Source organism: Lissotriton helveticus, chromosome 3_1 (genome assembly GCF_964261635.1).
Source record: "Lissotriton helveticus chromosome 3_1, aLisHel1.1, whole genome shotgun sequence".
Lineage (NCBI taxonomy): Eukaryota > Metazoa > Chordata > Amphibia > Caudata > Salamandridae > Lissotriton > Lissotriton helveticus.
The window spans coordinates 260,091,976-260,105,924 of NC_136061.1; the positions used below are offsets into that span (position 1 = coordinate 260,091,976).

At 44.1% G+C, this 13,949-nt stretch overlaps 1 protein-coding gene across 2 annotated transcripts in view; it reads left to right on the top strand.

The window, feature by feature from the left end:
• DDX52 (DExD-box helicase 52) overlaps positions 1-13,949 on the top strand; it is a 114,738-nt gene that overhangs the window by 31,214 nt on the left and 69,575 nt on the right. The window contains exons 3-5 of one of the 2 annotated variants that reach the window (XM_078679772.1): positions 5,929-6,062; positions 8,305-8,490; positions 10,209-10,352. In XM_078679772.1, the coding sequence (XP_078535898.1) occupies positions 5,929-6,062; positions 8,305-8,490; positions 10,209-10,352 (464 nt within the window). The remainder of the gene's footprint in view (positions 1-5,928; positions 6,063-8,304; positions 8,491-10,208; positions 10,353-13,949) is intronic. The other variant, XM_078679773.1, reaches the window with a different exon arrangement.

The window sequence follows — 13,949 nt, forward strand, 5'->3', positions numbered from 1 at the left end:
GACCCCAGCTCCAATACACTCGCTAGACTCTGCGGGAAACACTCAATTTGCCGAGGAAGTCAATAGAGTGGTTTCCATCATTGGCAGGGAAGCCCGGGCACGCTGCTTTGGCGATGGCGATCGACAGGGCAAGACCCTGGCCAATCTTCTTCGCCCGCCCCGCATCATACATTACGACTCTTCAGGGTGGTGGCCCAGCTTGGACCACTTCTCCTGTAGAAATTAAGGCGCGATTCACAGACTTTTACACGCAATTGTACACTGCGGTATTCAACCTTCTCCCCCCCCTCCACTCCCTCCCCCGCGAGGTCTTTTGATACCCTTGAGCTACTCTGGCTTGAAAACGATCATCAGGAATTCCTTGACGAGCCCTTATCCAAAGAAGAAATACTTGTTGCTATTAATGGAATGCCTGGTGACAAGACCCCCGGTCTAGACGGCTTGCCCGTTTCTTTCTAGGCCTTCACCCTGCTTTTGGTACCGCACCTGGCCGCCATGTATAATGAATCCTTCGAGGATAGTCAATTCCCACCTTCGCTCCACGAGGCTATGTTGACTCTTCTTCTCAAACCGGACAAACCTCGAGATTCCTATCACCCTCTGTCCCTCATTAATACGGACACCAAAATCTTCACTAAATTGCTCGCTTCGCATCTTCTGCTTCTCATGACGATCATTGCTTGCCCGGATCAGTCCGGTTTCATTCCTGGCCGCGCGACCTCCCACAATCTTCGGACAATCTTTTCCGTTCTACACCAAATTGACGCAGCGCTCCTTGCAGTGGCTGCCCTGCTTGACGCCACCAGGCCTTCGATACCCTTGAATGGCCTTCTCTTTTCTCCCTCCTTCCATGTCTCAGCTTCAGTCCAGTTTTCATACGCAAAATCTTACTATTGTACACCCTTCCCACTGCCCTCTCCGGATCAATGGCCAAATATCTGATCGCATCCCCATCGGGCGTGGCACCCATCAGGGGTGCCCGCTCTCACTTATGTTCTTCGCCATTGCGATGGAACCGCTGGCGGCTAGACTTCGACAACATCACACTCAGAGGGGCATCGGATTTTCAGCCCGCGCCCTCTTGGTTTCCATGTACGCAGACGACGTCCCCGTATATGGCCGCAACCCCCAGGATAATCTTAGTCCTCTGGTGCACGATATCATACAGTTTGGAGGCTACTCAGGCATACAGGTGAACTGGAACAAGTCAGTCCTTTTCCCTCTCACTGACGCCACCACGTCCTTCACCCTGGACTTCCACTTCGTGTGGACGTCTGGCCCCACTTGCTATTTAGGCGTCTGGCTGAGGAGGGACGTGGACGAGCTTTGGAGGGCTAGTTTCGGTCACCCGGTGGACTGGCTTGAGTCCAAGATTCCCCTGTGGAGCCGGCTGCCTCTGTCGTTAGCCAGTCAAATAGCTATTGCCAAGATGGTAGTGCTCTTGAAATCTTTATACTTATTCCTGAACGTACCTGTTCCCCTTACTGCCTACTTTTTTCGTAGGATCCACTCGTTGATCATCTTGCTCATTGGGCTGGCAAGCAGTCCAGGATTGCGTACGACACACTCACCCTTCCGAAGTCATGCAGAGGCCTTGGCGCCCCTAACTTTTTAAACTGTACGCACTGTGTGCTCAGGCCAGTTTTTTTCATTTTTGGCTTCACCCCACTCCTTTCCAGCCGCTCGTTGTGGTCGAGGCAGATCTTGCAGCCACGTGGCCACTCACCACTGCCCTGTTTGCCCTAGCCAAAGTCCCACGAACTGAAATAGACATGGTTGAGACCTTGCACTGGGCCTGGGAGGGACTTCGCCATTTTTCCGCTGCTCCCATGCTTTCAGCGAATACGATGCCGGTCGTTCGGCATCCGGCTTCCCCCCTCTCCAGCCCTACGGTACGGTTAAACACGCCACCTGTCTGGGGTAGACTACAGTGGTGGATCTCTACCCAGGGAACACATTCTTTTCGCTTGCTGACGATTCCGGTCCCATGGACACTTTACTCTATCAGCTCCGGGTAATCTATTGGGAGCTACACCCCGCGTTCCCCCAGCCTCCTCCCTCAATGCCCGCTCTTGATTTCCTATATTCGTCCTCCTCCCCTCGGAAGTTGGTGACCAAACTTTACGCCCTCTCGCTGGCGGCTACATCCATTTCCACTGACCGTGCGCGTGTGGCATGGGGCGCGGACCTTGGTGTTAAAATCTCCCAAGCTGATTGGCTCTATTGCTGCAACCAGACTGCAACTAGTGAACGTTCTGACTCACAGTACTAGTTACCTAACCATCAGCGGTTAACAAATGGTCCTAGGAAAATGGAAGGGAAGGAGGAGAAATAGGCTGTGACCTCTCGAGAGCTTGAAAAATCATTTCATAGTGTATCTTGAGCGGTCATTTTTACCGTACTGCAGAGTATGAACTTTGACCCTACTTTTCCAGGGACGTTGAGGCTGCTCTGCACCGGACCATGACATCATGACTGTGCAGCTCTGTCTGACTGACCTTGTGCAGACCTAGAGAACTCTGTTGTGTTTCTAGTATTTGAGTTGCATTTTCGGCATGCAGATCAGAGCTGGAGCCAGGTTTACTTTCCTGCTCATAAAGCAAATGGATGACTACGAAAAAGAATTGCAAATTTATAATTATGTTAACATGAAAGCTGTAACTTTCGTGTTAATCCAGCTGTGCTGGTGACAGTTGTACTTTTATGTTATTCGTATAAAATTATAAATAAAGTAGGCTTGCTTTCAAGTTAAAGAAAATAGATCAGCATTTTAGGCCAACATAGAAGCGCTTCTAAAAACTGTGAGGCTCTAAGAAGCGCTACCAAAAGACTTCCACGGGCCAGGGCTCTCGCGGGCTCCAGCTGCTCCAACTTCTTGACTGCGGTGTAGCCAGGCATAATAGCTGCTTCCCCCTACATAACCAGAAGCTGAGCATACATTATGTGATAGCTGCACCTGAGGGCACTTTTAAGGCCTCTTTTCATACATTTTCAGAGGTCTTTTCTGGCACTCCCAATAATCCCATCCTGTACATGGTGTATCCAGTGGCTCAGGGGTGATGTAAAAAGATCATCAACCATAAAAATTCAGCCACCCATCGCAGATCAAAGTAGAGGCAAAGACGGGGGAAAATTGTGCCCAAGAATTCAATTATAATATCCTGTGGTAATGTAATCCAAAATGCATTCTTTAATTTGTATATTTATTTCTTTGGATATTCTTTCCTGTTTTCAGAACAAGCATGCGCAGTGATCAACTTTACTCTAATTTAGTGGAGACTTTATATAGCAGTTTACCCTTCAATTAGCATGCATCTTTCCTTTATATATTTACTAGAGCTCTGCTGCCCAGCTCACACATTGTGTAGCTGTCCTTGATTCACAGTTTTAGAGACGCAAACTCCGCATTTTCCTCTGTGCTATTTTTCGAAATACCCGGTCTCATTCAGAGATGGTTAATACAGGTCAACCTAATTTGTACCTCAATAGCATAAGACCCCATAATGTGAACATTTCTTATAATGCCCAACCTTTTATTCTTTGATTTGGTCATATGACCTGAACAAGACCTTGGGTAAGTTTGCGCTCTAAATTTCCAGTGTTCTACACATTTCTGAATATTAGGGCCTCATGGAGGTCTTGGCAAGGAAAAAACAAATTGTGCAAAGGAGGTTTCTTTCTGGGAAATAAATTGATTACTGATGTCATATGGAATGTGTTTCTCTCTCCCCTTTCTAATGGGATGAATAATAAATATAAGATCTGCAATGTGCGATTAGTGTCTCTGACTCGCTGTGTATGTCTTCCGATATGAACTATGTAAATGCATTCATCTATATGGGATAACATGATCAATAATGCCATGTGACTCATGTATGTTCTATTGGTATGTTTTCGATCAAATCTGTTTTGAAAATTTTTAATTTTAACTTTTGATGAAAGTGTCTTAATACTTTGTGCTTCATGTTTCTTATGTGATCAATATTTCTCTCCCTTTCTGCTTCACTTTTACTTTAACTACCTTTTTCACTTATTTTCCTATCTCACATACTTTCTCTGGGTTTTCCACATGCCTTCACAACGGCATAGCCCATCATTTGGTCACCAATTACAATTATCTACATTCTTGGGTTTATTGCTTTTCACACTTTAAATTCAATATATCACGTGGGTTTCTCTGTGACGGTCAGCCTTGAAAAAGCCCATGGCCTATTTAGCCCCACGGGCGAAACATGCGTAGGCTGTTGTATTTTTGGTTCATCTGGTTCTTTGGATCTGTTCCAAATAAATAAATTTACAAATCAAAGAATGCTTTTTGGATTACATTACCACAGGGTATTATAATCCAATTCTTGGGCACAATTTTCCCCTGTCTTTACCTCTACTAAGTTTCTCAGTATAATGGTTCTTGGGTGTAACCAGTTGAGAAAGAAGTGCTGACTACTGATTTGGGTCTTGTCCCTGTCTGGCGCCAGAAATTCCGGACAGTGCCCACCCATTCACCTACAGCTGCAGATCAAAGTAGACAAGCAGGCAAATGAAAGCTGGTAAATCTGAGGATTTGATGAGAGCAGTGCTGTGAGTTATTTCAAAATATAGTGATTCAGGGAATTCGAATGAATAGAAATCTATTTTTGAGAACCCAAATAATGAAAAATCAATTTAATGTAATATGCGGACCGATGGATTGCCCCTCCCTAAATGCAATGGGAGGAAGGTATAAGGAATATGGGAGTCTTAATAGCTAGGAATGAGGATTTTGGAGTAACCGCCAAGATAGGAAGTTAAAAGAAAAAACAAAAGTCGGGCCCTGACAGGATGGGGAAGAGCAATGCAGGAAAGGGAAAAGGATTTAAGAAAGAAAATCAATTTCCAGGATTACTGATAATTCCATGTTAACCGCTTCCGTGCGGCGCGTTAGCCGCGCCCTGTGCTGGACATTCCAGAACAGGGCGGGGTCGTGACGGAACCGTTCCGTCATCAGCACAGCTCAGCCGTAACTGATGACGGAACGGTTCCGTCACCAGCATCGAAGGGGTTAAAGAATACAAAAGGCATAAATGTTGTTGTTCTTGAAAATTCCGACGAATCATTTTAGGGTAAATTATTTCTTGGCATTGTTTATCTGCTCTCATGCTACCTCTTAGCATAGGCACAATAACGCCCATACATTAAACCAGAAATGATCAATAAGGACGAAATATTTATTTTCAATTCCGGTGGCTGGGTAGGGCAAAGACTCCTGATTGGCAAGGTCAATTTTTACAAATCTATGAGAAGAAAACGAGTTCCTGCATGAAAGCATTTACTGCATAGCAAGGTCATTGCCAAAGGCACAGGTGCATGATGAATGTTCCTCTGTGCAAAGAAGTCAGGCGCTCATGAAGGCTTCAGCTTATGGCAAATCGTAGGTCTTGAGTATATAATATGGAATCTCATTGTGCATTCATACCCTTTAAAACAGACTAGGTTAAGGAATTAGCACCTACTACAAGATGACAGAGAAGTATGTCAGATGCTGTTACAGAGTATACATTAAGCTGTTGATGAGAAGATGATGTTACAAAGTGGGCTGAAGGGCATTCATTGGTGAAAAAAGAAATTCAGAATATGTACTCGCTGTACTTATTTTTATTTGTTTATGTGAAGCTTAAAAAAAGTGTACATGCTCTGCATGGCTGTCACTTAGTACCTAGACGTTTTATGTCCATGCAACCCTGCAAATCCTATGACCTTTCTCAACAAGACCTGTTGTCAAGACATTGGTTTGCTCTGGCTGGTCATAGCATCAGGCCTTTGCTCATGCATATCAGGACAGTGTGCATTTTGAAATGTGATCTTTAATGCATCTAGAAGTGCACAAATGACATTTCAGCAAACTGTACTGCAACTGATTGTGTTTAAAGTGCATCTTATGTGTGCTTTAAGTTTCAGGAGCTGCTGTGAACCCGTTGGCAGAAAACCATGACATCCTTTGGATGTCGTCTCTTGAAGCAAAATTGAAAGAGACTGGAGAAAGGAAACCCACTGCAGAGAAACTGGAGCGGCTGCGGCAGGAGAATGTGCGTGACTACTGACTGACTTTTGTGTTTTTTTTTTTTTACTTCAGTTAGATGTATTTATGGTATGATACTGCAACATAAAAAACACAGATTTTGTTTTTTTTAGTATTCTTAATATTTACAACCAGAGACCAGATAATAAAAGCATATTATGCAAAAAAAATCATTATCCAGTGATACGTACATAGTACATTCGACAACGCCCCCCAACCCCTCCCCCGCCGCCAACCTCTCCTTCACACAAAGGTTTTTATCTGCATTAGATTCCCGGTAGCTCCCATGTGCTATCGGTCTAGCTATTGGCCTTTTACTACTGAAGAGGTTCTAGATGCAATAAAAGGAGGCCACTCCACATAATCCTGTACCGGCTTCAGTCTCTGCCCATTTAATGAAATAGATTATAACAAATCTCTCTGCATCATCGAATTTTTCCATGAGCTAAACCAACCCTTCTTGCTATGTCCACTTCGGCACTTAATAAGAGGTCGTCGGTCCAGTGGACTTTTGACCCTGTGGTGACGGTCTATGGACCGCCAGATTGGCGGTACGCCAGCCGCATTAGGACTGAGGCAGTTGGACCACCACGGGACTGCTGCTGCCAACTGTGATCCATGAGCCCTGGCAGTGGTGCAGTTGTCTGATGCCCCTAATATGCTGGTGGTGCCGCTGCGGCACCTCCCAGCATAATAGGGGTTTCCTCATCGCCGCTCTTTTCATGATGGTGTGACCGCCATGAAAAGTATTGCAGTGAGGAAACAAAGGGGGCCTTACAGGGGCCCCTGTTGCCTCAGCACCTTGGGCTACATACATGGGGGGGGGGGCACATGTTGTGCCCCCCTGTGTGCATGCATCCCTAGTTCCTGCAGGGCATGGACTTCACAGACCATGCCCTGCAGGAACTGCCTTTGACACTCCCATTGTGGTGCTTTGTTCAAAGGCACCTCAGTGGGGCCGCCAAAGAACCGCTCCCCAGAGTAAAAATGCATTGTACTCTGGCTGGCGGTCTTTAATGGCTTTGGTGGTCTTGGAGCGGGGTGGTAGCGTGGCTGCCAAATTCATAATAAGGCCTTTAGTATTCACATACCTTTTTAAAAAAAGAAACCCTTTTTCATCCTAGAATTCCCATTCAACTTCTGTCCAATCTCAAACTGTCCGCAGATCCGCAAGGTGATGGAGCAATTTGGTTGCAAATATTTGCAGAAATCGATCAAAAAATCTCAGCTGTGTGGCAATCAGTCGAGTTTTAGATCAGGACATAGCACCTAATCTACTATGCCCCGCAGTTGTGAATCCATTCCTGAAGAACTGGATCAAGGCCAAACAATCATTGTACTAGACAGTATTCAATATAAATATGTGTTAAATGGTACTTGCTTGCACCAGCGTAGTTTCCTCTTCCGCACCCATCAAAGCAATTCGTGGCTGGATGGATGTAAAGAAAACCATCCAAAATACTGAAATCTTACGCTAAAGGCCTCCCTCGCCACCTCCCATTCCTGTTGCCAGATTCATGTGGCCTTCAACTACCACCAGTTTCCTCTGTCAGAAATGGATTGTTGTTTGATGACCTCCTTTCCTTGAAGGCTCTTATAAACCAGCTGTTTAATTAGTCAATTAATATACTTCCATTAAGAAATCTCACATTTCTCCTTTTCATCTCAAAGCCTCCTTTGTCGATAAGTCAGTCAAGGCCCAATTACTGCTTTACCAAGATAAGCGAGCTGTGATCCATTCAAAACAGGAGCAAGGCTTAGCCTCAATTTGAAACAACATAATCCCAAAATCGTAGCATTGAAAATTCAGCACTATTCTCTTTTGAGACTTATATAAAATGTAAAATCACTCTGCATTATCTCTGATCTCCTTCGAGACGACAGTACCATGATCACTAAACCCATACCTCCTAGAAAATTGGATTAAGTACCATTTCATAGAAGACCCAAGATTGACCTGTTTGTTCAATTGCCAGCAAGTTTCTCCACATGTCAATCTATATTAATGTCCCTACATCGCCCTTTCCATTTGAATCCCCTCAACCTTCTCTCCCTCCACTCTTGTGCTTTGGAGAGGCTGATTCCAACTGCATAAGCACTCTAAATGTGACCAACTATTAATAATAACTGCTTTCTGAACACAATCCTATATTGCCACATGATGTGTCTGGGCTGTGACAGACTATCTAGATTATTTTTCCCGCATCCTTTGTTTGCTTGACAATAATTATTTTGTGTTTACTTTTCAGATTAACCATTTCAGAAATAAACATAAGATATATGTTCAAGGAACCGACATTCCAGAACCAGTCACCACCTTTGAGCAGATGCATGAAGAATACAAAATCCATGATAGGATACTGAAAAATATTCAAGAAGCAGACTTCCAAATGCCGACTCCCATTCAGATGCAGGCGGTCCCCGTCATGCTGCATGTAAGTATTCATCTTCAAAGACGAGACAGAGAGATCCTGTTTCCAGATCTTGAAATTAACATTTGAACCTGCATTATTTTGAGCAGCCACTGTGTTCAGGTGGCATTCCTCGATTAAGCTTTATTGGGTAGCTTGTGTTTCAATTCTGTTTCTTGTGGGTGGTGTGAGAAACATGCAGTTATACTTCAATATTTTATATGAGAGAAGAGATGGAAAAGTCGCTAAAATATACCACGCAGACAGATGAATTTCAATCGGCTGTTTTCTCCACGCAGTTTCTCCCACTGTGCTTTCATTGTGTGCTGCATAAATGGAGAGAGTACAGACACTGGCTAAATGCGAACATTTAGTGATACATAAAAATGATTGTTAACGTTTACTTACCTGGTAGTAGATCATGTTTTCTATGTTCTTTTTAAATTTTTAGTTTTTTGCTGGTTTTTTGTGTTTCATATCCTCTTCATAGCTCAGCCACCAATCTTTATTGGAAATATATGGCACACAGACACAATCAAATGCTTATAATTGCTCTTAAATAATAGTAGCAGCACTCTTTTCTACCCCAAGGATGGTAAGATGTACATGATTAAGCCCAGCTGTCTGTCACTATCACTTCTTTGTAGCCATAGTGAGGTATACGTTGATGTGGAATGTACCATATTTGATAGCGTTAGTCTTTTGTAGGTCATGCTGTTTGCGTATTCTTTCTTTAAAATTTCAACCATGTTTAAAGTTCATTAACCAATTTGTAATTGTGTGTGATCTGGCAGGGTGATATTTACATATTTGGCTTGAGAGTATGACATCTTATAATGTCTTAAAGAAACGTTATATACTGACCCCAGGGTAATGGACCACAGGTTACTTGACAGATATGGCAGTCTTATGTGAACAATGCCGTTCTTTTTTCAGGAAAGGGGAGAGTAGAGTATGACAACACATGAAATCCTATGGGCCAATCTTCTATTGGCTGACTGTCCTCTTGCTCATGAAGGCCTAATACCTTCCCCGGAGCCATTGCAGTATTTTTGTAAGGCAGCTTTATTGGGTTCCCTTTACTTGATGGTAATATATATTTTGAGCACTGTTTGTATCCTTTATGGCTTGTGAATTAATCTACTGATGGTTACTGTATAGGTTATGTCACAGTAATACAAATACACTGTGTCTAGAAGTTACCAGATCCAGCCAGTGGTTGGTTTGTAGCTGTAAAAAGAGGAGTGGGCAGAGTGATGTGGGAGGGAGGTGTCTGGCTAATCACAGGCAGTTGTCTGCTGTGTTTACCAGGTAAAGAGGGGTAATTGTGAGTTTAGTTTTACACTAGGATCAGAGCTTTGCGGTAGGAACCAGGCCAGCTGAGAGATGGAACACATCCTAGAATTGTTTTAGTTCTGTTGAGACATATGTAGTGTTGCTCGCTGCAACCATAGATGTGATTAAGCATTGTGTAATATACTGATATTTTTTAACCTTACAAGGGGGCTGATTTTAGGATTGTTTGAATTCTCACATTTGGACTTGAGAGGATTGTCTTCCTTAAGGGTGGCTGTTTTGTGACATGAAGACCATTGCCTCCTCACCAAAATGACTTCTTCAACAGCACACAAGTTAGTTATTAGATTGTTTTTAATGCAAGGATATAGCTATATTTTTTACTGTGGAAATGAGGGCCATGGTTTAAAGAACTGCATCATTAAAGATCTTTTCTGCATTCACAGGGTCGTGAAATCCTGGCATGTGCTCCCACTGGGTCTGGAAAGACATTGGCCTTTAGCATTCCTATATTAACGCATCTGAAGCAGCCAAGGAATAAAGGGTTTAGAGCTTTGATTGTATCACCCACAAGAGAACTAGCCAGCCAGGTAAGTCCTTGTTTAAATAAAATAGGACTTTCCTGCTATTTTCCTTCTAACGTGCTCGGCTGGGCGGCTACACAGCTCCTGTTCAAATGCTGTACGTTTCAATTCATTGAATGCACACACATGTAATTTAAATAAACCTATGGAAAATCAGTGTGACATTGTCCTTATGTGTTAGTAAGACTAGCCCCTCCCTCCTCCTCTGGCCTAGTACCAGGGCAGGAGAAAACAAAGGGCATGATTAACAGTCCTTCAGATTGATGTCTCTATCATCATTCACCCCAGACAAGACCTTAAAATGTAAACAATGCTTTTCACCTTCTATACTGAATATCAAAATGCTTATTTAGAGCTCTTGTTTAAATTTATACACTGCTTTTGGAAGGTAGGGAGGCAAGACAGGAAAGTGGGGTAAAGGAAAGTTATGGGGTGGCATAGTATCCAAGATGGGTCTCCAAATCAACATGAGTAAATCAGTTCAGAAGCCAGTATAGTGTCTCCTACAACAAGGAACAAAGATGGACACAGCGAAAATATGTGTCCTTCAGAAGAGAGAATTATCAATTCAAAAGAAATGTGCAGAACTTGTACATACTCACTAAGTTGCCTCCCTTCTATGATCCATTTCATCCTGCATATACATAGTACCAAATGCAAAGCTGTTCATGAGATCTCTCCAACAGTGTCTCGCTCGATTAATAGTTTAAAAAAGAGACAATTGGGAGGATAGCCTATATCTCACAATGTCTGCTCATAACTGGGGCAGCAGAAGCTTTGTTACCTGCACAACCAGGGCGTGTAATGAACTTCCTTTCCATATACGTCCTCCACAAACATGCTGTCTTTTAGGAAGGCACAGAACACTTGGCTTTTCAACAACTAGATCAAAATCTGCCTTCAATACTTGTCCTGGTATTATGGAATTCTTTGAGCTAAATGTTGCGCTCTATATATTTATATAACATAACTCTCTGGCATGGTGGCACAAAACTCAGAATGTGCTATTCCGAGATCCTTTTCAAAAGAAAGCCCCAATGCAGATGATAGTCCCTGGATACCTCCCTATCAGGGTGGGGAGTTCACATGCAACATCTGAAAATCTAAGGGATATGGCAGCAAGAAGACTCATCACATCAATTGGCTAGAACTGAAGGCAATACACCTAGAAATGAAGGCAATACACGAAGTAGTCCAAGCTTTCCTTCAGTCTCTCTCAGTAAAGGACTTAATGATTCAAACAAACTACAGAGATGGAGAGAAAGATGATTTTAATAGCATCAGATTGACAGTGATGGTACACAGACAACCTTCAACTGTCTCAACTACACCACAAGCGATTGTCATGGAGACTGAATCTTTTAAGCAGACTTCAGGACCTGATCCGACACCATGGCCTTCAGTCATTGAATTAGCTACCTGTCTTCTGAGATTGATCATTACGCCCATTTAAATCTACTGTTTGTATGGATATTCTAAAAGATTCAAAATATCCGTCCATGAAATCCAGTAATGCATAGAAAAGATCAGGATCTGGTGTAAAAAAAAAAGTCACAATCCCATTGCATGCCTGGAAGATGTACTACTTCCATACTTGCTACATCTAGCCAAATCAAAGTTGCAGATTTCATTGATAAATGTAAATTTAGCACCCATAACTGCTTATAAAAAATCTCCACAGTAGTTGTCCTTTTCTAAAGATTTTCTGGAAAGTCTGAAGAAGGTTTTTCCACTGGTAAAAACTCCATCGTCTCTAAGGGAAATCAACTCGGTGTTATCAAAACTAGCATGCCCACCCTTTGAGCCAATACACAAAGCTATCTTGCACCATCTATCATGGAAAACTGCCTTTTTAATCACAATTGCATCAATGAGAAGGGTTAGTGAATTGCAAGCTCTTTCAACCATAGAACCGTGTCCCGTTTTTCACGCTCATAATGTACTTTTGAGGACTCGCCAATCTTTCTTACCTAACCTAGTTGCTGGTTTTCACATCAATTACCCTTTTAGTCTTCCTACCTTCTTTCCAAATCTATCCTCGCCAGCAGGGAGGAGTCTTCATTCGTTAGATGTTAGGAGTGTCTTGCTTTTTACTTAGATAAGACAAAAGAGATTCAGAAAATGGTTCAATTATATATGACTTATGATCATGTTAGACAGGGTCTAGCTACTTCCAATCTTATTGCCAGGCGGATAGTAAAATGTATTACTTTGTTATCAACTGCCTAACATATCTATTCCTCATAAGCCCAAAGCCCATTTATTTATGTTCGAGGCATGTGGGCTGCTGAATTCATATCTTGTGCATAGATCGCCGCCTAGTGTTGGGTCGGGATGATTGGACATTGTTGTCCTGGAAGAGTCTTCGAAGTATCACGAGATAGGTGGCTCCTCCCCTGGACTACAGTGCGCATGGGCATCGACTCCATCCTCAGATTGTTTTTTTCCGCCATTGGGTTCGGATGCATGTTTGTTAACTCAAGTTCGGAATCGATAGTAAACTTTCTTTTTGGCCAAAAGGCCTTTAGTTATCGTCGGTATTGTCTTGCAATCGGTGCCAGTTCTTGTTCTTATTTTAGCTCAGTTTCCGGGACGAACCTCCGAAGGAGCTGCGTGGCTTTCGGCACTGAAGGCCCGGTCGACGCCAGAGGCCTTATCGACGACCCATCATGGAACGGAGCCCGTTCAAGAGATGTCCCGTTTGCAACTCCAAATATCCTCATATCGCCGTCCACCCGGTGTGCAACAAGTGCCTGTCTCCGGATCACGATGAAGCCAGCTGTATGGCTTGTTCTCGTTTCCGCTCCAAAAAGACAATTCGGCTTCGACGCGCAGCGCGCAAGGAGGCCCAGCAGACGGCACCTGACCCGGTGAACATTTTCGATACCGAAGAGGATGAGGGAGTCAAGCAGGAAGTTCGAGAGTCTGATCCTGCATCGGAGAACGACTCCAACTACGACGCAGATGTCGAGATGGTCGATCTTGATAACGTCGTCGACGAGGTAGGAGACGACGATGTGGCCTTTGGGGCCGGAGAAGATAGCTCGGGCGAAGAGCAAGGCCCGATCGTTGTTACGGGGCCCGTGACCGAAACACTCAATAAGGCTCAGGTCGAGGGATCGCCACATGGCCTTACCCGAGATCGTACACTCAGTTCTACAGCCTCGCCTCAGGGCCCGGCTACGGACATCTCTAAAGAGCCACTGGTTGACCGATCAAAACCGAAACAGAAAGCTTCGGTGTCTACTCAACCTCAAGCACTGGAGGCGAAATCGAAACCGAAAGTGCGTATTGCTTTGGTCGGCTCGAAGTCCTCCGAACTATCTGCACCGACGAAGCAGAAAAGTGTTGTCGACCCGGTGAGGTCGCTGAAGGGTGTCGAGCCGAGGACTGCGACACAGACAAAACTGGTCAAGGACGTCGACCCGAAAAAGTCGGTGCCAAAGGCCGTCGACACTGACAAAGGACTCGGGGCTCGGAAGGTCCTAGATCCTACGCGTCCACCAGATAAGGCTACAGGCAATACGAACCTCGAGCCCACGCCTGGCGGTGCCTCGAAGGTACCCGTCGAGTCGACACAGCCGTCCGCCTCTTTCTCCAAGC